Source organism: Electrona antarctica (genome assembly GCF_951216825.1).
Source record: "Electrona antarctica genome assembly, chromosome: 22".
Taxonomy (NCBI): domain Eukaryota; kingdom Metazoa; phylum Chordata; class Actinopteri; order Myctophiformes; family Myctophidae; genus Electrona; species Electrona antarctica.
This window is the reverse complement of record NC_136805.1, coordinates 21049736-21070063: the sequence shown is the minus strand read 5'-3', so window position 1 is coordinate 21070063 and position 20328 is coordinate 21049736. Positions and strand designations below refer to the sequence as shown.

At 42.8% G+C, this 20328-nt stretch overlaps 1 protein-coding gene across 1 annotated transcript; it reads left to right on the top strand.

Moving 5' to 3' along the window:
- Positions 1-675: 675 nt before the first annotated feature.
- On the top strand, positions 676-20091 carry LOC306916004 (ubiquitin carboxyl-terminal hydrolase 31-like; the record flags this gene model as incomplete). The annotated part of the gene is made up of 16 exons (XM_079493712.1): positions 676-1242; positions 4592-4729; positions 5357-5442; positions 6546-6638; positions 7793-7928; positions 9411-9570; positions 9801-9987; positions 10120-10231; positions 10358-10452; positions 11186-11263; positions 12158-12287; positions 13830-13949; positions 14386-14611; positions 15510-15668; positions 15993-16145; positions 16386-20091. The coding sequence occupies 16 exons, from the start codon at positions 676-678 to the stop codon at positions 17930-17932; spliced, it is 3987 nt and encodes a 1328-aa protein (XP_079349838.1). The 3' UTR covers positions 17933-20091.
- Between the last annotated feature and the right edge of the window lie 237 nt (positions 20092-20328).

Sequence of the window (20328 nt, the reverse complement as noted above, 5' to 3'; positions counted from 1 at the left end):
CGTTCACTGGAAACGCGATTTATGGATCAATCAGAATATGGTGTTTTTGCAACAGCCATGCTCCCACCGCGGTTAAACGCACTTTGAAAGCGTCGAAATCCTAAAGGGTGGAGCTGCGGTTTGTTTAATAAATAAAACATGAGACACATTGGGATCTCGATTGAAATGGTGATTTGCTGTTGATATGCGACAATCGTTATTTTCATGGTCAACTAGGGGAGCTAATTATTTTTCGCGTAACCCTAATGTGACACCTGATGTTCTCGCTGGACCGACGGGTCCAGATGATTCCACATGATTCACTTGGAGCGGGAGTGAGAGCGGGACTACCCCGGTGCTTTCTCCATGGAGCGTGTTTATGCAATCCGACGCAGTGTTGCAAGTGGGCTGATTTCCGTGGCTCTTTTATGTTCCCGTGTGGTGCTGTCATGATAATATTATGGTCCCCCCTCCTTCCGGAGCTGTTGGAGCCATAGGGTTGTTGTTGTTGTTCGTGGTGTTTTTTTTTTAGCTAAACAATGCTTCTATTAGGTCTACGTTTGAACATCGGTTAACCCTGTGTCGTGGTTGACTTGACTCGCCAGTGGGAATGGCAGGAGCGATGCTCTGAAAAAGGAGGACCCGTCCAGGAATATTAGGCCTAATTGGGGGAAACCCGTCGGATCAGCCACCATCATGTCGAAAGCTGCCAGCAACAAGGAGAAGAAATCCTTCAGCAAGAAGCTGTTCCGCAGGAGCTCCGTCCGCTCCGTGGGGAGCTTCATGAACAGAGTTCTGAGGACTCTGTCCACACTGTCTCATTTCGGCACGGAGGAGCACGCCGCCGCCGACAAGAAGGACGACGCAACTTTCATCCCGACGACGACCGGGGGGTCCGTCCCCTCCGATGACAGCGACTGCGGGGGGTTCCTCTTCGGGGACAAGGTGCCGGGTGTCGCCGGGCTGAAGAACCACGGCAACACCTGCTTCATGAACGCCATCCTGCAGTGCCTGAGCAACACGGAGCTTTTCGCCGAATACCTGGCCCTGGAGCAGTTCCGCGGGGGAGAGGGTGGTGGTGGTGCGACCACCAACAGCGACAAGTCCAACGGCTCCGACAAGTCCAAGACCAACGGGGTTCTGGTGCAGAAGAAAGCCTCCAGCAGCCAGCAGGACTCGGGTGAAGTCACCGAACAGCTGTCGGGTCTGGTTCGAGCGCTGTGGACCTTCGAGTACACCCCTCAACACAGTCGAGAATTCAAGGTAAGTTTATGAGTGCGCACAGTTTTCAGCTGCAATTTAATTGGACTGGGTCTGGGTTCTGTGTCACACCTGCTTTGAATTATAGGATTACATTAAAACTCCCAATATTTTCCCCCATGACATGGGTATTCATATATTAATTTCCTTTTTTATTGCTATGTCCTATGTCTATATAGACCTATTGCAATTGCATTTTTATCTTGATTTTATTTGGACTTTTGTATTTTATGCACACAGCTCAGCTGTACAGTAGCTTACTGCAATAAAACACACTGAACATTATTCCTCCAAGTAGCCATGCCTAATAGGCCTAGCCTGCATGCAGGATTGGGAATATACCTGTAGAACATAGGCTACACCTCTAGGCTAATGTTAGCAGTTGATCACACGGATATTGGTGGCCTATAGATAAATGCCTGGTCTGGTTTTGTAAGCGATTTCACTAAAACAGTGCTACCTAATGAAAGTAGACTACTTTGGCTAATTATTATTTCTGTAAGTTTTCTAATTACATTTTCATATCAATTAGGCCTATAAATCTCATGCAAAAACATTTGCTTATTTTATTTTTCAGTTAAAATAAATTGAATATTGTTTCAATCATTATATATATTGTATTATTATTATTTAGGCCATGCATTGTCCCACACCAGACTTAACCAGCTAACCATAACCAATCAATGCATGCAATTACCATAGCTAGTTGCACTAGTGACCTATCCGCTAATACTGTTACTGTGCATACAGTACACATGAGTGTTCATTTATCCTTTTGTAACTCTGACAGTACAGGCCCATAACGGGTCCATTTACATACAGGTCTATGTATGTGTATAACAGGTGTGTTAACAGTGATTTTACTGCACTTACTTACTGGTAATATAATATGTCAGAAGTATTAAATTCAGCTGGGGGAAATAATCCACTTCAGCTACACCATGTCTAGTCTACTGTATATAGCCCCAATTCAACATTTTAAAACATTTGGAACCCAATTGTCTTCATCAGCACTGCAAATGGTGTCTGTCACATTCACAAAATGTTACTTTTCATCAGGGATTAGGCTCTGTAGTTTCCCTGTTTCTTTTAGACAGATTCTTGTCCCATTTTATGGGTTCAAAATAAACATTGGAGAGGGGAACTGAACATTGCTTATTCCTGACACTGCTACTATTTCTGTCCCTTTCATCCCCCCTTGGTTGTCAGCCAGAGTACAATCTGTCGATTTGATATAGATTATTCACTTCAGAGTGCGAGGCCTCAATTCCAGGGTGTGAGCTGGCATCAGACATGAAGCACATGCACCCTCTGAATATGAAGTACAGTGCTAAAGGGACATTTCATATTTGTATCTGCGATTCATATACAGTATATCATTTTGAGACTATGGAGGCATGATTTGATCATTTTGATTGCTGTTGTATGTCAATGGTATTGTAAACCGTTTCTCTGTGATTGCCTTAGCAGGCACAACTTTTCAGTCACAACACTATCTTTGCATTGACATCTTTACTCGTGTCTTTTCCCCCGTATGCACTTGTTAAAAGCATTTCAGGTGTGCAAAATGTCTTCCTAAAGAAACTCCATAGGACTGAGGCAAGTTTTTGGACTGACTGAACATGTGTTCCATTCACGCTGACCCCCAGATGCACTTGTTAAAATGTGAACTCTCCCTTTAAGGTATTTGGTGAAAAACAAAATGCTTGTGCTTCATTCAATAGATTTTTCTTTGCTGCACTACCCAAACCCTGTATCAGAAACTTAAATGCAGTTAATTGAAGTTCACTGAAGCATGCCATTTCCGATGCTCGTGTAGATTACAGGATTCCCAGTGACCGCATGTGAGGTTGCTTTGCAGCTCCATAGCTTATTGCCGAGGTCCACAATATCAGGCTTTATTGAAAGCACTTAGCACTGCTCATTAGGAATACATCAGTGGTGATTACACAAGGGAATGAGACATCCATTTGGTCTCAGAAGCATTTGGTTTGAGCAACATAGTTTTCAAGTACCACCCAAACTGACTACATTTATAATCTACACATGCAAATATGGCAAGATGAGTTTTATCCCAAAATACATTTCCAATTTGAAAAAGGCAACTACTGTGTTAACATAAAATGAAAACGTACAGTTATATATATTTTTAAATAATAGTAGAATACTTTAGTGCCTGTCTGAAACAATAATGTAACATTTACTTACTGGTATATTCAACATTAGCCTATATTGACTTATTGAATGATGGATGCTATCAATATAATCATTGTCACAATAAGCAATTAACAAGGCTGAACTTAAGGTTGTTGTTTTCCTAGGTTGCTTGCAAATCTTTTGCATCTGCAGTGCACGTATTGTATGTTATTTAACAGCAAACTATGTCAATGAAATTAATCCATTTGTAATGGATTGGTTGGGCTTTTGTCAATCATAATTAACAGTGGAGGATACATGTGCACGTGCAGCTACTGTATGTGCAGGTCACACTATTTTTGGTTGGACTGTAAACTACTGTAAATAGACACACAGAACATAGTGCTAGAACTGCTTCCCTTTAGTTTTTCCCTCATTTGCCTCACACTTTACACTAATAAAAAACAACACCACCTTGACTTAACACTTAACCATTTTCAACCATTTTCAACTTGGCGTCACTTGGGGCATTATTATAGGCAAAAAGAAAATCAATCAAGTTTTCTTTAAGGGAAAAAAGCTGATCTACAATCTCACAACACCACGTTGCATCGTCGTTGTGAGCTTGTAACTCTTTTTCGTATTTTAGAATAGCCAAAGTATAAAAGGTCTAAAGTGGTTAAAGAGGTATTCTCTGTGCCTTGGGATGGAATGCTTGCACTTTAAGTACGCCACACTTTGCGCAAAGTGTGTCTTGCCTTGGTAATGGGTTGAAGAAGAGTAGCGGTGTCCCATGAGGAAAGCTCAGAGGCGCATAATGCTCAGTCTCCTCGCGTCTCTGACCTTCCCTGACATTTGATAGGCCTGCTCTGAGTAGAGGTGACTTCACTGCCGCCCCGCTGCGCGCATGGACCTGCGAGGCTGAACCGCCTGTGGCTAATGGTAAAGCCGTCGATTTCGTGTGTCGACGAGGCCTCTCCAGGCCTGCTCTTCATCGCAACCACCACCCCACGTCTCCATCACCTCCACCACCAACCTTCAGGAATAACGCTGACCGTGGCATCCTGGGGGAAAAAAGAGCCTGCTGAATATTTCATGACGAGGCTCACTGTGATAGGAAGAGAAATGGTGCCAGTTTGAAAATGCTTTCTGTTTCCAGAAGCCGCTCACTAGAATCTGATGGATCTGTACCGCTGTGTTCTCTTATGTGCTCCAGAATGTGGTGTCCAAGAGTGCCCTCCAGTTTCGTGGCAATGCCCAACACGACGCCCAGGAGTTCCTCCTGTGGTTGCTGGACAGAGTTCACGAAGATCTCAATAACATCGTCCACCCCGACAGCAGACCCCCCAGGAAGGTAAAAATGATGTATATCATACTGGACAAGTCTATAGTCAGCAATATACGTAAGTAAACCATGTCCTTGCATCTTCTAAGACTACATTTTAACATTGAATAAGTACAGTATATACAGTGCTGATATTATTGTATGAATAATTTGATATTCATAATATAATTGCAATATGTGCAGTATATACTTATATACATTATGATCCTGTGTATTTTTTCAACTCTCGATACGATTCGAATCACGATACTACAGTAGGTTCACTATAGGTTCTCCGATCAGGACCGATCCCGATCACTGATTGTCTTTCTCACGAAATGTTTATATTTCCAAAATTATTACGTCAAAACTGTTCCTGTGGGGAAGAAGGGGAGAATGTTTAGGCCTGTCACACTCACAAAGATGGAAAACTATATTATACTATATATCTGATTGACTTTTATATACTTAAATGGTATAAAAGATTAGTTTCTCCAGATCAGGTAAATTGCCGATCACCGATCGAGTCATTTGGAGTGAATATCGGCAGATCACGATCTGTGGCCGGTCGATCGGAGCACCTCTACGATTTTTCATCGTTTTTTCAACACAACATGCCTTCTAATGGACGTTTTAAATGTGTGTGAATATCTCCAGCCTCCACTAGAAGAAGAAAGTGTCCCTGAGGGATCTCTCCCAGCGCCTGCCTCCTTTGTACAGGAGCTGTTTCAGGCTCAACACAGGTCAGAAACCTCATCATTATGTTACCGGTCTAATTTGAGAAGCTCTCTTCCTGCACTCCTGTTTCCTAAGGTTGTCATGTAATTGTTTTAACCTTCATGATCCCCTGAAGAATATCGAATCAGCAGTGATGGTAAGAAGTAGAACATAGAAGTACTCAAATGTTTTACTTAAGTAAAAGCATCAATAGCCTATTGTAGATATAGTCTGTTAAACGTACAAGCTCGATATCCAAAATTTACTTGAGTAAAAGTACAAAAGTATTGGCATCTAAATATGCTTATAGCCTACCAAAAGTAAAAGTACTCATTATGCAGAAGGTCCCATTTCACACGTTTTCAAATGTAATTTATTTATTTTTAAATCCTTTGAAAGCTCACAACACAACGTATCGCTTTTGCGACGCATTGTGAGCATTGTGGGCTATTTTCAAATTGCCAAAGATTATAATATATGTCTGGAGTGCTTTTGTAAGCACTCCAGACATAATCAAGTAACTAGTAACTCAAGTTTTCAATATTGTAGTGGAGTAAAAAGTACAATATTTGCCACAGAGATGTAGTGGAGTAGTAGTAAAAGTATTGAAAATTAGAAATACTCCAGTGAAGTAAAACTACCTAAAAAGTGTACTTAGAAAAAACGTACAGTACTTTCCACCACTGCGAATCATATTACAAAGGTTTTTCAAAGCACCTGTCTCTGTGTATAGTATACCCCATCTTGTAGATATCATAATTTTATCCCAGCCCACTCTGACAGGGTTTTTATTTCTGGTGTGGTTGGAAAAGGTGCTGACCGTTATTAAATAGCTTAATGGTCACTGTGCCTCATTCGACTGCAAGCTAGATTTAATCATTCCCATACACATACTGTACCTTCATGTACCTACAGTACAGGTTAGAGACTTCATTGGTGTGTATTTCGTGAGGGGTCAGTGTCTGTAATTCACTTCTCCCCCAATTTAGTCATTATGCCAATTCCTCTTGAACAGCGAACTAGACTAGGGGCTCCAAACCTTAGGCCAAGGTCTGGACCGCCAAATAGCTATACTGCCAGATTGCCAGAGATTCTCTCGATATGTTTTTTTATTTCTGTTCCAATGTAGGTCCTCTTTGACTTGTCCTCACTGCCAGAAACAGAGCAACACGTTTGATCCTTTCCTCTGCATCTCACTGCCCATTCCAGTACCTTACACACGGTGAGGAGTGTGTGTGTGCATGCGTGCGTGCGTGCGTGCGTGCGTGCGCGTGTAAAAGCATTATATATTTGGGAGGTACTTGGACGAGGAGGGGTCAACACAGCTGGCTGTCACAAGTCCATAGCACCTTTGCTGCAATCCAGCCCGTCGTGGGCCTTTGTTTTTAGTTAGAGTACCAGTTTTATTGATTTTATTTCTGTTATTGCTGAGATTGTCTCCACCAGGCCGAAGGCATGGGGAGAGAGTATGTTTTGCACTCCGTCCGTGTGTGCGTGCGTGTGTTACCAGCTAATCTCCGGCACCGGTAACCCGGTCGATGCCACATTTTTAACGCACACTCCCTGGATGCCAACCTCTTCCCCAAATCCCTGGATGCCAACCTCTGCCCCAAATTATAGCGCCACCAGAGGGCTGACTTTTGAAAAACACATTTTTTTGTTGTTACTCCTCCAGATTCTGTCCAAAAATCCCACAATCGTTACACAGTATCTCTATAGTCATGTGTTCAAGACGGATCTGTCCAATATTTCATATTCCATCCTAATTGGCTAACATTGGCTTTCAAAGTTTGCAGGATTGGCCCGTTTGGAACAAAAAGCCTCAAATTGCCATCCAAGGCGTAAGAAGAAATGGCACCCTTTTCACATTGGCCTATTATAGCGCCACCAGGAGGCCACAACCTGACATGCCCTGGTGTAGACCTGTGCCCAGATGGGCACTTTATTCTATTATTATTTGTTCTATTTTCATGTTTTTCCTAGATGCTTGGGTTGCTGTAAATACATTCTGTTGAAAAGTAATAATTACCAGTGAATGTTGCATTGGTATAGGAGTTTAATATGTTTTATACTTCATCTTACTCCTTTTCAGACATTGTTGTTTCTTTTGTTGTCGTTTTTTGTTTCAGTGTTTTTTAATGTATTAGTTAGTTTTCAAATAATGTTCGAAATGAAACTCATTAATTCATTGTGAGAGTGAGTGAGTTTAAAATGGATTGCAAAAGAGTGTTGTCAAACCTCTTGTTGAAGAGCTCCCCTTAGATCCGTCAAGGAGAGGCTAAAATTGGAAGAAGGTCTGTAAACCTTTGAAGTGCTGTTCAAAATGTTGTCACATTAAAACAGCTGTTTTATTTCATATTTCTCCCTGCCTTACAGGCCTTTGTACGTGACGGTGGTGTACCAAGGAAAGTGCTCTCACTGCATGAGAGTGGGCGTGGCAGTGCCTCTGTCCAGCACCGTGTCCAGGCTGAGACAGGCTGTAGCACAGGAGACCAAAATCCCCAATCAACAGGTGCGGTCGGTGACAACCATTTATGTTGGTGCTAAACGTCTCTAGCATCACGAATGTCGAAGTTCAACACACTGTTGTTGTCCCCAAGTAGTAGGGCTGTCGAGATTATGCCATTTTATGACGATTTATGTCACACAAATAATTTGCAGTTAATGATTTAATTGCGTTTGGAACATAAGAATAAAACATTTAGGTTTGGCTTTAAGTTGCACAGATGCAGATTTGACAAATAACCTAAATATACAAATAATATACATATTTAATACAGTACTTTCCGGAAATAAATTATAGTGGAAATAGACTATCTACAAGCTCATAACGTGTCACATAATACAATATACTGATAAGAAAATTTTTCAACATGGAAGAGAAAGAACACTTGATTATGACTAACGATTATAATAAATAATTGCGATTCTCTCAAATAATTACGATAGGTGATTATGTCATAATTGTGTATTTTCCTGTGAGACATAAAACACACCTCTTCCCAACACTGCGAGAGACCATCGAATGGTTTCAGTGTTCAGGGCACATGTTGTTTAAGTTTAGAAAGGAAGCAACAATACAAGGACAAAAAACAACAAATGTTTTGAAATTTAACATAGATTATTTTTTTATCTAAATGACCAGTAGGCTACTTGGTTTGGTTTAAATGTATTTTAATTGAACAACCATCCTTTTAATGAAAATGTAAAGTTTTCAAACCCAAATAGGTTGTCTGAGGGTGGATGGACTACAGCACGGGAACGCATGACCTGTAGTAGTCCATAAACCTGTACTCCAAGTCCAGTTCAGTTTCTGCACCGTGTCATTTAAAGTGAATGCCTCCAAAGCCATGAAATAATACAAATGGCGGGAAAAGGATGTCAGTGAACTGTGGAAGAATTTACAATTCTGTTACATACAGTACGTACAGTGAAGCGGTATATTTTATCCCTCCATAAAATATTGCCTCTTTGGTGTTTCATGGCTTTTCAATCACAGTGAAAGCCATTGGGTATGTGGTATTTGCTTGATTCAAAATGAATACTGTTTCATTGTGGCAGCGGTGGCCGAACGGATAGCGGCGCGGTCTAGATACCGGAAGGTTCCCAGTTCGAACCAGCCGTCCGACACGTTAAAATTACCACCGCTGAAATGCCCTTGAACAAGGCATCAACCACTACGATGAAATGTGTTCTATGAGCAGGGCCTGGCTGGAAACAAGTTCTTGAGCTTAGCCCAGATACCCTGGGTAAATATAGATTTCATTTCATTTCATTTCATATTGTCTACACTTTTATACATAAGCCTACACAAGACCTTTATTACATTTTTAGCAGTTAATTCTTTTCAACGAATCGCATACTTTATGGATTTACATACGGATTTCAAATGTTTCAAGCGTTTCCGATCATTCCTTCTCTGTGCGGTTATATACCATCCGTTTTTGATGACATGTATTTCTCTGCCATGCTTCTGTTCCCTGGTTCTATTCAGATTGTCCTGACTGAGATGTACTATGACGGCTTCCACCGCTCCTTCTGCGACGACGAGGATGACCTTGAGATCATCCAGGAGAGCGACTCCATCTTTGCCTTTGAAACACCTGAGTTATTCAGACCAGAGCAGATCCGCTCACAACGAGGAGGAGGAGGAGGTATATCTGACATTCTGATTCCTCTGAAATCAGTTTAACTTACATCAGGCCAGACTGAGACTCCAGATTAGATTACACAGGAATCAACAAGAGAGAAATGCTTTAAACCGGAAGCCATTACACAAACTTACTATGGTGAATTTCTGGTAGGAAGAAAGCACTCACGGTTTTCAACATTGTTTCGCGGTTTTCTTTTGTTGATAAATGTACAGCGTATGCACTACCTACAGGGAGTCCGCATGCCAACCTGAACCAGAACAACCTGAAGTATGGGACAGATAATAACAGGCTATCAACACAAACACAAGATCCTGGAACTCCACCTCCGAGTCCTAATAGGAACAGTGGCCAGGGCCAGGCCGATAAGGTGGTCCTGTTGGTGTGTAACAGAGCCTGCGCTGGACAGCAAGGACGCAGGTAAGACCCCAACCACACAACACATCCCGGGTTGGACCTTTAACCCATCAAGGCCTGAGGTCAATTCTAAAAATGCCTTCTAAATCAGTAATGAAATAATGAACATAAACAATCTAAAATGTATCGTTGAAGGTTTGGAAATCCGTTTGTACTGTATTTGGAGCGTATGGTGACCTGGGACGTACTTCAGAAAGAGATCCTGGAGAAGATGAAACATCTCCTGCGCCCTGGAGTCTTTGTGCAGGTGCACACGAATGCATGCACACACTCACGCACCCACGTACTACATGTTTGAAGGAGACAAGCTAGCTAATAACTAATATATTATCGATGTGTTTATTGAAGTGTAATTCTCCGTGGCTGTCTGTAGGCGGGGCCCTTGAGTTTGCGTGTGGTGGGCGTGGTCGGGATCACATATCTACTGCCTCAAGAGGAGCAGCCTCTCTGCCACCCTTCTGTGGAAAGGTAATGTCACTGTCTACCAGCAGAGGGGGCTATTGTCTCACCGGTGGTGGTGGTGGTGGTGGTTTATGAAGTCAAATTAAATCATCCAACAATGGACTCAAACTCTGAGGTATACTCAGTGGTGGAAAGAAACTAAATACATTTACTTAAGTACTGCACAGTATTTGTACATTACTTGTATTTCCAATTTCTTTACTTCTCTACATCTCAGAGGTAATATTGTACTTTTACCCCACTACAATTATTTGATCTATACTTTATAGATTTTGATTATTACAAAACATTGGACCAATGCGTCGCATCGTGACGCATTGTGACATTGTAGATCGGCTATTTTCAAGTTTTTATGCATTTGAAAACTTGAAATGGGACATTTCTACATAATGAGCACTTTTTCTTTTGGTACTTTTATGTAGATTTTGATGGCAATACTTTTGTACTTTTACTCAAGTACATTTTGAATTCCAGATTTTTACTTGTAACGGAGTATGTCTATATTGCAGTATTAGGGATACTTTTACCTAATTGAAACATGCGAGTACTTTTTCCATCAGTGATCACATTTCTTTAGCTAGGTTAAATATTTGTTTTTGTTCTTATTGCTTGTGGATCGTCTATTTATTAATGCCGCCGCTTTTGCCCTCATTGTAAGTCATTCTTATTCTCTTAGAGAGAGAGAGAGCATATTATGACTAGAATGTAACGTAATTATAACAATTCTGTGTTTTAACAGGGCATACAAGTCTTGTGGTCCCGGAGGGCCACCTCATGTCAAAATAGTGGTGGAATGGGACAAGGAGACAAAAGACTAGTAAGCATCATGACTTCTTTAACCCATTCAGGCCTGACGTCGAAATAAAAAAAACGTTCGCTTTGAAAGAATATATATTAAAAGATTTGTGCCGCATTTTTACGATTTTTCAAAAATAGCAGACCTACAAGTTCATAGCGCGCCACTCGGTGGCGCGCTATGAGCTTGTAGATCTGCTATTTTTCAATAGCTAAAGTATAACATAATGCTTAGTTAAAACACCCCAAAATGGGTTAAAAGCTATAATATGACACAGATGCGTCCTCAGGTCTAAATGGGTTAAGTGTAACCCGTCTCAGTGGTTGATTGATGTTCCATTGTCCATGTTTAGTTTGTCATGTGCAGTGGTGGAAACAACTGAGTACTCAAGTACTGTACCCAAGTACAATTTTGTGCTATTTTCTTTTCTTTTTTTCTTTACTTTACTGGATAATTTTCAATGTTCAGTATACTCAGAGGCAACTGTTGTACTTGTACTCTACTATAATTATTTGAAAACGTTACTTTCTACTAGTTACTTTGTAGATTTTGAGCCCTATACATTTTGGCCATTTGAAAAAAGCCAATCTACAAGCTCAAAATGTGTTGCGATGCCACACATTGTGAGCTTGTATCTGCTGTTTTCAAAATATTTGCAAAGTTCTGAAATGGGACATTCTGCATAATGAGTACTTTCTACTTTTGGTACTTTAAGTACATTCTGATGCCAATACTCTTGTACTTTTACTCAAGTAAATTTTGACTTCCGTACTTGTACTAGTATTTCTACATTGCAGTATTTGACATTAAATGTCAAATACTTATGTACAAATTTTGTACATAAGTAAGCATCAGTGAATGGACATCCGTTTAAATAAACAAATAAACACAAACATGTGCTCGTTCCTTCCACAGTCTTTTCAAGCGGACAGAGGATGAATACATCCCAGATGCTGAGAGCGTGCGTCAGGTGAAGGACCTGCACCTCCAGCCTCAGACCTGCTCCGTTGCCCAGTGCTTTCAGCTCTACACCAAAGAGGAACAGGTTGGCTCATTATATCCTACAATCCAATATCAATATATGAAGAAAACTCACTCTGTGTGTGTGTGTGTGTGTGTGTGTGTGTGTGTGTGTGTGTGTGTGTGTGTGTGTGTGTGTGTGTGTGTGTGTGTGTGTCTGTGTCTGTGTCTGTGTCTGTGTCTGTCTGTCTGTCCTCATTTATCTTTTTCCTCAGTGGGTGGACCAGTCGATCTGACATCGCACATGGGAATTATTTTAGCCATTGGCGTACAGTATGCTACTATGCAAGGATTGAGGAAGCTGTTTTTCCCCCCAATTCTCTCATATTTAAGCTATTTATTTGCATTTTTGTGACAGGCTATGGGATCTGTTGGCGTGGTCGCTGAACCCATAGACCAGAAGGACTGCCATGGTTTTATTGGTTGTTGGTCGTCAGGGTGGCTCTGCAGTGAAATGGCGGGCGTGACTGAACAGTAGCACTAACAGTAGTACCAGGCTTTATTGTTTCAAATAGTCTAAATTGTGCTCCATGGGATCAGGGAGCTATACATATACACAACATAGGAGAGCCAGAGAGAGAGTGCATAGTAGTGCATACAGTAGCCTGTGAGCCAGAAGGGAAAAGAGTCTAGGATGTATGGAGCTTTGGCCAGAGAGCTTTAGGGTTTAAAGTTCAAACAAGACGTCCTGCGTTAGCTGATCTAAGTGAGCAGGAAGCTGTGGTTTGGATCATGTACACTACTGAAGGTACGTACGGGGATACAATGCCCTTGATTGCCAGGATGGTAGGCCATCACCAGTGTTTTGTACAAAATGTTGAGCAGCAACCCGAAGCCAGTGAAGGGTACACAAAGAGGGGAGACGTGAACATTTGAGGTTTTGAGGTTGTAGTCCAGTCATTAGTGAGCATGCTGGAAGGCCAGTGAGGAGGACATGCAATAGTCCAGTCATTAGTGAGCATGCTGGAAGGCCAGTGAGGAGGACATGCAATAGTCCAGTCATTAGTGAGCATGCTGGAAGGCCAGTGAGGAGGGACATGCAATAGTCCAGTCATTAGTGAGCATGCTGGAAGGCCAGTGAGGAGGGACATGCAATAGTCGAGTCTGGAGGCGTCCATAAGGAGTAGGGCAGATTCCTTGGTGAGGCAAGTTCTGAAGGACAGCTGACTATGACTGTCCAGAACCACACCCAGGCTGTTGGACCAGGAGTAACTAAGGACACGACATTGGAAATATCCCACAGGGGGCAGTATCTTACCATATAGCCTAAGCTTCAATTTAAAAATGGGATCTGTATGTAGTCACGGTTGCTGTCCCAAGTCTATTCATACCAGTCTAGTCAAGTAGTTTGGGTGCACACTCAGATCAGTCTCCAGATATTATTATTATATAGGATTATTGAATGACTGTATCGTATGGTTGTACAGCAAAGGTTGTCATTTGTGTTGATATGAATACTAACTGCAGTTTTCCTTTGCATGCCGGGTAGTATTCTTTGCAGTAATGTTCACTTCCACATGCTGTACTACGATGCGTTTAAACCCGGCTGTGTTCACAATACTTCCAGCTGGCTCCAGATGATGCATGGCGCTGTCCGCATTGTAAGCAGCTTCAACAGGGCAGCATCAAGCTCAGCCTGTGGACCCTGCCGGACATTCTCATACTTCACCTCAAGCGATTCCGACAGGTACTGATTAAGGCATAAATGAGCACAATGGACGTAAACTGTACTTTGTTATTCCAGTCAAGTAATGCACATATCGTGCAGAACTGCAATCAATCCATCAATCAATCAATTAAGCAAGAAGGGGACTGAGGCTAGAAGGGGATTGGGGGATTGTGTTTAATAGTATGTCTTTACCTTTTATCTTTAAGCTTATACATACTGATTAAACAACGTGATAGTATACTAGTACAATACACAGTACATGAATCCTCAGTGTTAAAAACACTCAGAGTTAACACTGAGGATGTTCCTGTGCATAGCATGTATTGTACAGTAACTAGGGCTGCAACAGTTAGTTAGGGACTCTCTTCTGGGAGTCCCTAGCACTCAAGTTGGTGGTCCTTGACATGAAAACGTTTGAGAACCACTGCTGTATAATAATGCCATGTTCATGCAGGATGGGGACCGGCGGATGAAGATGCAGAACATGGTGCGCTTCCCGCTGACCGGCATGGACATGGCACCCCACATGGTGAAGAGGAGCCAGAGCAGCTGGAGTCTGCCCTCCCACTGGTCGCCATGGAGACGACCTTACGGCATGGGCCGTGACCCCGAGGACTACCTGTATGACCTGTACGCTGTCTGCAACCACCATGGGACCATGCAGGGCGGCCATTATACAGGTGACACTATCCATTGATCGTCACTGTCAGGTGGAAACCTTGTATGTCCAAAATTGTTGCTTAAAAAAATGAGGCAAGTAAATTGACTCTATGGGAGCCAACCCAGGGCAAAGCCAGGAGGGGAAAGAAGCGCACCACCTACGTAGACGCCCTGTGGCGCGACAGCTTGGCTAACAACACTGTAGAGCTCAAGAACCTAGATAGGAAAGTACTGTGGAGGGCAGCGATCCAGGAGTCCCCAGTTGGTGTTGGCTAGACCTCACCCTCGCAGTAACTAACTAATATTAGTCAAAAACTACTTTTGTGGGACAGTGTAGTATGATGAAATAGGGCATTCTTTTATGAATAAACATGAAAAGTTTGAATATGGGCTTGGGCCGTGGCTCAGCGGTCCAGGCACCTTGGCCGGTAGCCCGAGTCTGGCAGTGTGCTGTCCCTCTATAAAAAATATAAAATAAAAAAGGTGAAAGCCACAAAAAAAGAAGGAAAAAAAAAGAAAAAGTTTGAATATGGAGATACTGTATGTTGTTTCCTGCCTGACAGCGACATCATACTATTGTTTCTGAATTTGGAAAAACTAAATTCACTGTGCTGCACCATTCTTTCTCAATCTATTACAAAAAAAGATACTCTCATTGGAATTGATCATTTTAATGAATAAATTGTACACATGTTTGCAATGGACAGATTTTGGTTTTAAACTGTTGTTTTACTATCTTTTGTTTTTGTTTTAATGTTGTTAAATTGTTGTGAAATTACGTATGTATGCTGCCTTCTTTGCCAGGGCCCACTTGAAAAAGAGATGAAAATCTCAATGTGGTTTTACCCTGGTAACAAAGGATAATTACAAATAAAAGAAAAAATGTTGTTTCATTGTAATTTTCATTCTGTCTTGTAGCTCACTGTAAGAACTCCATTGATGGGCAGTGGTACTGTTTTGATGATAGCGATGTCCAATCCATATCTGATGAGGACGTTTGCAAGCAGACTGCCTACATCTTGTTTTATCAAAGACGCGCCACAATACCATCGTGGTCTGCTAACAGCTCTGTGGGAGGTAGTGTGACCTATTGTGTACTTGTTTTTGGTTTGTTTTACAAGCTCAGATCTGCTATTTTCAAAAGATTTGTATACATTTTATACATTTGAAAACTTGTGAAACAGGACATTCTGCATAATGAGTACTTTCTACTTTTGGTACTTTAAGTACACTTTGATACCATTACTTTTGTACGTTTACTCAAGTAAAGTACTTGTAACGGAGTATTTCTACATTGCAGTATTGATACTTTTACTTAAGTAAAAAAAAAAAGTGAGTACCTCTTCCACCACTGCTGGTGGGAGGCCCTCTGCATGTTGAACCTTGTGTTGTGGCCCTCAGGATCCACCAGCTCCTCGCTCTGTGAGCACTGGATCAGCAGGCTGATGGGCAGCCGTCCGCCCAGCCAGGCCTCATCTGGCTCCTCCAGACGCACCTCGCTGGCCTCCCTCTCAGAGTCTGCCGAGTTCACTGCAGACCGGAGCGAAGATGACGGTACGTTACATTCAGGAGAGTGGACACTGGACAGTCCACCTTTCTTAGTTTTTTTCCCCCCAGTACTGTGACACACGTCTTACATAGGTTTTTTCTCTGCACTGTGACAGACACATCTTACTTAGTTTTGTCCCATTACTGTGACAGACACATCCTACATTGTCTTTTTCTGTACTGTGACAGACACATTGACATTGTTCTGAATACATATTTTGTTACATGTGCTATTCTATCGAGCAGGCCTTTCCACCCGGCCAGCGGTGAGGGGCATGCAGAGGCAGCCATTATCATCCAGGTCTTCCATGGCCAGTCCCCTGGCACTCAGTGAGAATGGCACCAAGCCCCCCTGGCCCATCTCTGCCAAGCTCCAACGCCGCTCCAATTCTCCGTCTCGCTTTTCCCTGGACTCCCACTCGTCCTCCCCCACACTGGAGAGGATCGGAGAGGCCGACGACAAGGCCTCACCCTCTTACTTCAATGATAAACTGTCTGGGGGCAAGGCAGCCCTAGAGAGTAACCCAAGTGGCAAGAGGCTGGTGGAGCAGGGTAGTTCCAAGGCCGCGTCCCAAGCAGAGCAGAGAAGCTCTGTTCAGTCTGGGGTTAACAACAACGTAGCTACTGTTGCTGATAAGGGCAGCCCTGGACATGGGGCAACATCCAAGGAGTCTAAACAACGGAGTGGGGGTGGTAGCGAGAGCACCGGTGCAAGAAGGACTTCCGCAAAGACCTCTTTGGAGTCTGAAAGGAGCCCCAAGAAGCGCCCTGCCACCTCATCAACCTCGTCCAGCTCCCCATCGCGTGCGTCTCCTGCTATTGACAAGTCGCCGTCCCGAGCACAGGCTAGGAGTGCTTCCACAGCGTCTAACCCTAAAGACAGAAGCGATGGACCACCTAAAACTAGCAAGGCTGCGGCCTCGAAAACGGCCACTCCTTCGAAAAAAGGGCCAACCCCATCCCAGGAGACGTTACATCCTGAGTCCGCACAGCAGAGGAAAAGTGGTTCTCCAGGATCACAAAACTCACGCCCTCCAAGGAGATTGTCGCCCAGAGGGGGAGAGAAGAGCTCAGCCTCCAGCAGGACTAAAGCAGCAGACAGGAGTGCCAGCCGAGAGTCCTCGCGGACCAATGCAGCGTCTGAAAAGAAGGTCAACCACGGGGGCTCCTCCTCTCGAACGAATGGAGCTAGTTCAGCTCGGAGTGGAGAAGGTAGCCGGGTGGAGGGCAAGCCGGCCCGCGGTGCAGAGAGCAGGGCGGGAGGCCGGAGTTCCAGTAGCAGCTCATCATTGACCAGCCTTCGGTCTTCGAGTGTCGGGGTCTCGCCCGCGAACGCTATCCCGTCGTCAAGAGGACCTCGGAGAAATAGTAAGACCGAGGACAAAGGCTTGTCATTCTTCAAGACTGCCCTGAGGCAGAAAGAGACCCGCAAGTCAACTGATGGGGTGAAATCTGGGGCAGCGGAAACTAAAGGTGGTCCAGAGGATGGCGTTGGAGATGCACCCGGAGAGAGGGTCGCAGAGGGAGCGCTCAAGAAGCCCCAGAACACATCTTCAGATGCCCAGACTAATCCGTCCGCAGCCAAAGACAAGGAACTGTCCAAGGCTTCTGCTTCAGCTAAGCGCTCCTCGCTGCTCTCCGCCAAGTCCAAGTCTTCCTGTGCAGAGACAGAGAGTGCGCAGGCCTCTACCAATGGGAAAGATCCATCAAAGAAAGAGCCTGCTAAAAAGATGACAATGCCGTCTAGAAAGATCCCTATTAACAGTACACGGACCACCCAGAAGTCCAAGTAAAGTGACTTGGAAGGGCTGATAACTATTCTATCCATAGTGCAGCTCCAAGATGTTTCCAAACCATTGAAGTGGTTTTCTTGTCAGAGGAAATGTTCAAAGCACCTATAGCTTTCAATTGGTTAATTATTACCAGCTGCCATATTGGACAGTTTACTGTCCAATTTGTTTAATAGTTATTTAGGAATGGATTTAAACAAAGCACTTTGTATGGTTTGCATTGAATTTGAAGTATATTATATAGTATTGTATAAACCTACGGACCACACATGTACAGTATATTGAGTATAAGCATTTCTGCCTGGTTCTGTCTGTAGCATACTGTGGCAAGGTGCGTCTCGGGAAGCGGTGCAAGTAGAGCAGTGGTTCTCAAACCTTTTAAATTTCAAGGACCCCCCCCCCCCCACCCCCCGCCCGCAATTTGGTATGCATTAGACCACAGACCCCATAACTAGAGTGTACACTCTCAGACTTACACACCTGTAAGGTTCTGTTCTTTTCTTTTCTGGTTCCTATAACTATCAATCATTTTAGCTGGGGGACCCCCTGGGCTTCCACGGACCCCCACTTTGGGAACCACTGCGGTAGAGGTGGAACTGTGGCCATGCACAAGACTGACCGGTGGTATGACGGGCGGGAGGAGATATGTCAACATCGAACGCTCAGTGACCAAAAGGTGGTTTGCTGGTTGTTTTCCGATGTGCTGAGGCGGCACGCCATTTAAAGATTCCCAAAAATGTCCCCAACATACAGTACAGTACAGTTCTCCTGAGCCAGGGAGATTTAATTAGGAGCCTTGTATTAAAAAGCAAACATCAGTGCCTCAGATAATCATTATGTCATGTATTTATGTCTATTCTAAATTGTATAACGGCAGGTGTTGCTATATTTATATAATGCAATTTTGATATTTATTAAGCACTGAACATACCTGTATTGTGTAATACACAAGTAACCCTGCTTAACTGCACATGTTGGTTGACATGTTAAATCGTATCTTAATATGCTCCTTGATGTAGTATTTGTGCAATGACCTTTAAGCAGCGTTTACTGTTATGTGCATCCGGGATGAGACGTGTCGTCGTGAGGCCCAGTCCAAGTATAAAATGGAGCACGTTACTGGTGTTAAAAGTCTGAAGACTACGGTTCGTAATGGTATTTTAAATGTAATAATTGAAGAGTTTCACTCCAACATATTATATATCCACCTAGAAAAAAGAAAGAAGCTTTCCCAGAAGTTAATCATTCCATATCTGTTAAATAGAGCTTATTCTGATCTATACAATTATTATTTTGTTTTACCTGTTGTACTTTTAGAATTTGTACAATCCAGTCACAATTTATACACTTTGTACTATCAACCTTTTTGTTTTTGTTGTTCCCACTTTTCTCCAAATGGTGGATGTGTGTCACTGTGGGATGGAACTCTCCAGTTTATTGATTGCCCGTCGATTGCCCTCAAAACTCCCCCACCCACCTCCACGCCACCCCTTTGCTGCCCCCCAGCTGCTGATACTAGGTACTGCGGGTGCACACAGCCTTACGGGGAACCACTTGTTCAGACTGCCAGACATCTCAAAACATTCCTCTCAGATGAACACAGGGTTTATGTCAAACAAAACAAAAAAACAGAAGCCACTGCACATACTGTACACACACACACACAACCAAGATACTCAAAGACAATTCCCTGGGATGTCTTCATTGAACACACCATACATGTACATAACATACACATTATGTATGTGTGTTTGAATCTAAAACCATCCTTCTCCGTCTTTATAATATCTGTAACATCACGGCTTGTGCATATATTTAGCTTATCCGCGCTACAGAGCAGATCCATGTTGAATGCACTGATGTTAGACTGAGAAAAGAGATTGCCATTTATGAGATGTACCACAGCAGTTGTTCTTGCATGATAAATTGCTTATGCATGCACTTAACTATGCAAGCAATTCTTGCTAATGCCCACACTGAGTATGTAAAACTTGCTACTTTTGGATTTGTATATATTTCTAACTGTATATTTTTCCAGATGCCAGCATCACAGAGCATGTTTAGGCATCCTTTATAAATGCTTTGTTTGCACATTTCTTCAAAGTAATATACATTTTGTATGAATGATAGGAATTGCTCATTCACCCTCTCAAAGTAAACCAGTTCACTTGCAACTTGTTTTCCGAGCTGTGTTCATTTGTCTCATGATTGATTCGAGTCCACTTTTAAAGAGATGAGTACATCTCTTTAAACACTTAACCACACAAAAGTCAATCTACAAGCTCGCAATATGTCACACCACGCCACATTGTGAGGTTGTAGATCTGCTATTTTCGAAAAATCTTATTTTTCGAGTCCTTTTTATTTTTGCCTATATATATAGGCTATGACATGCCCAA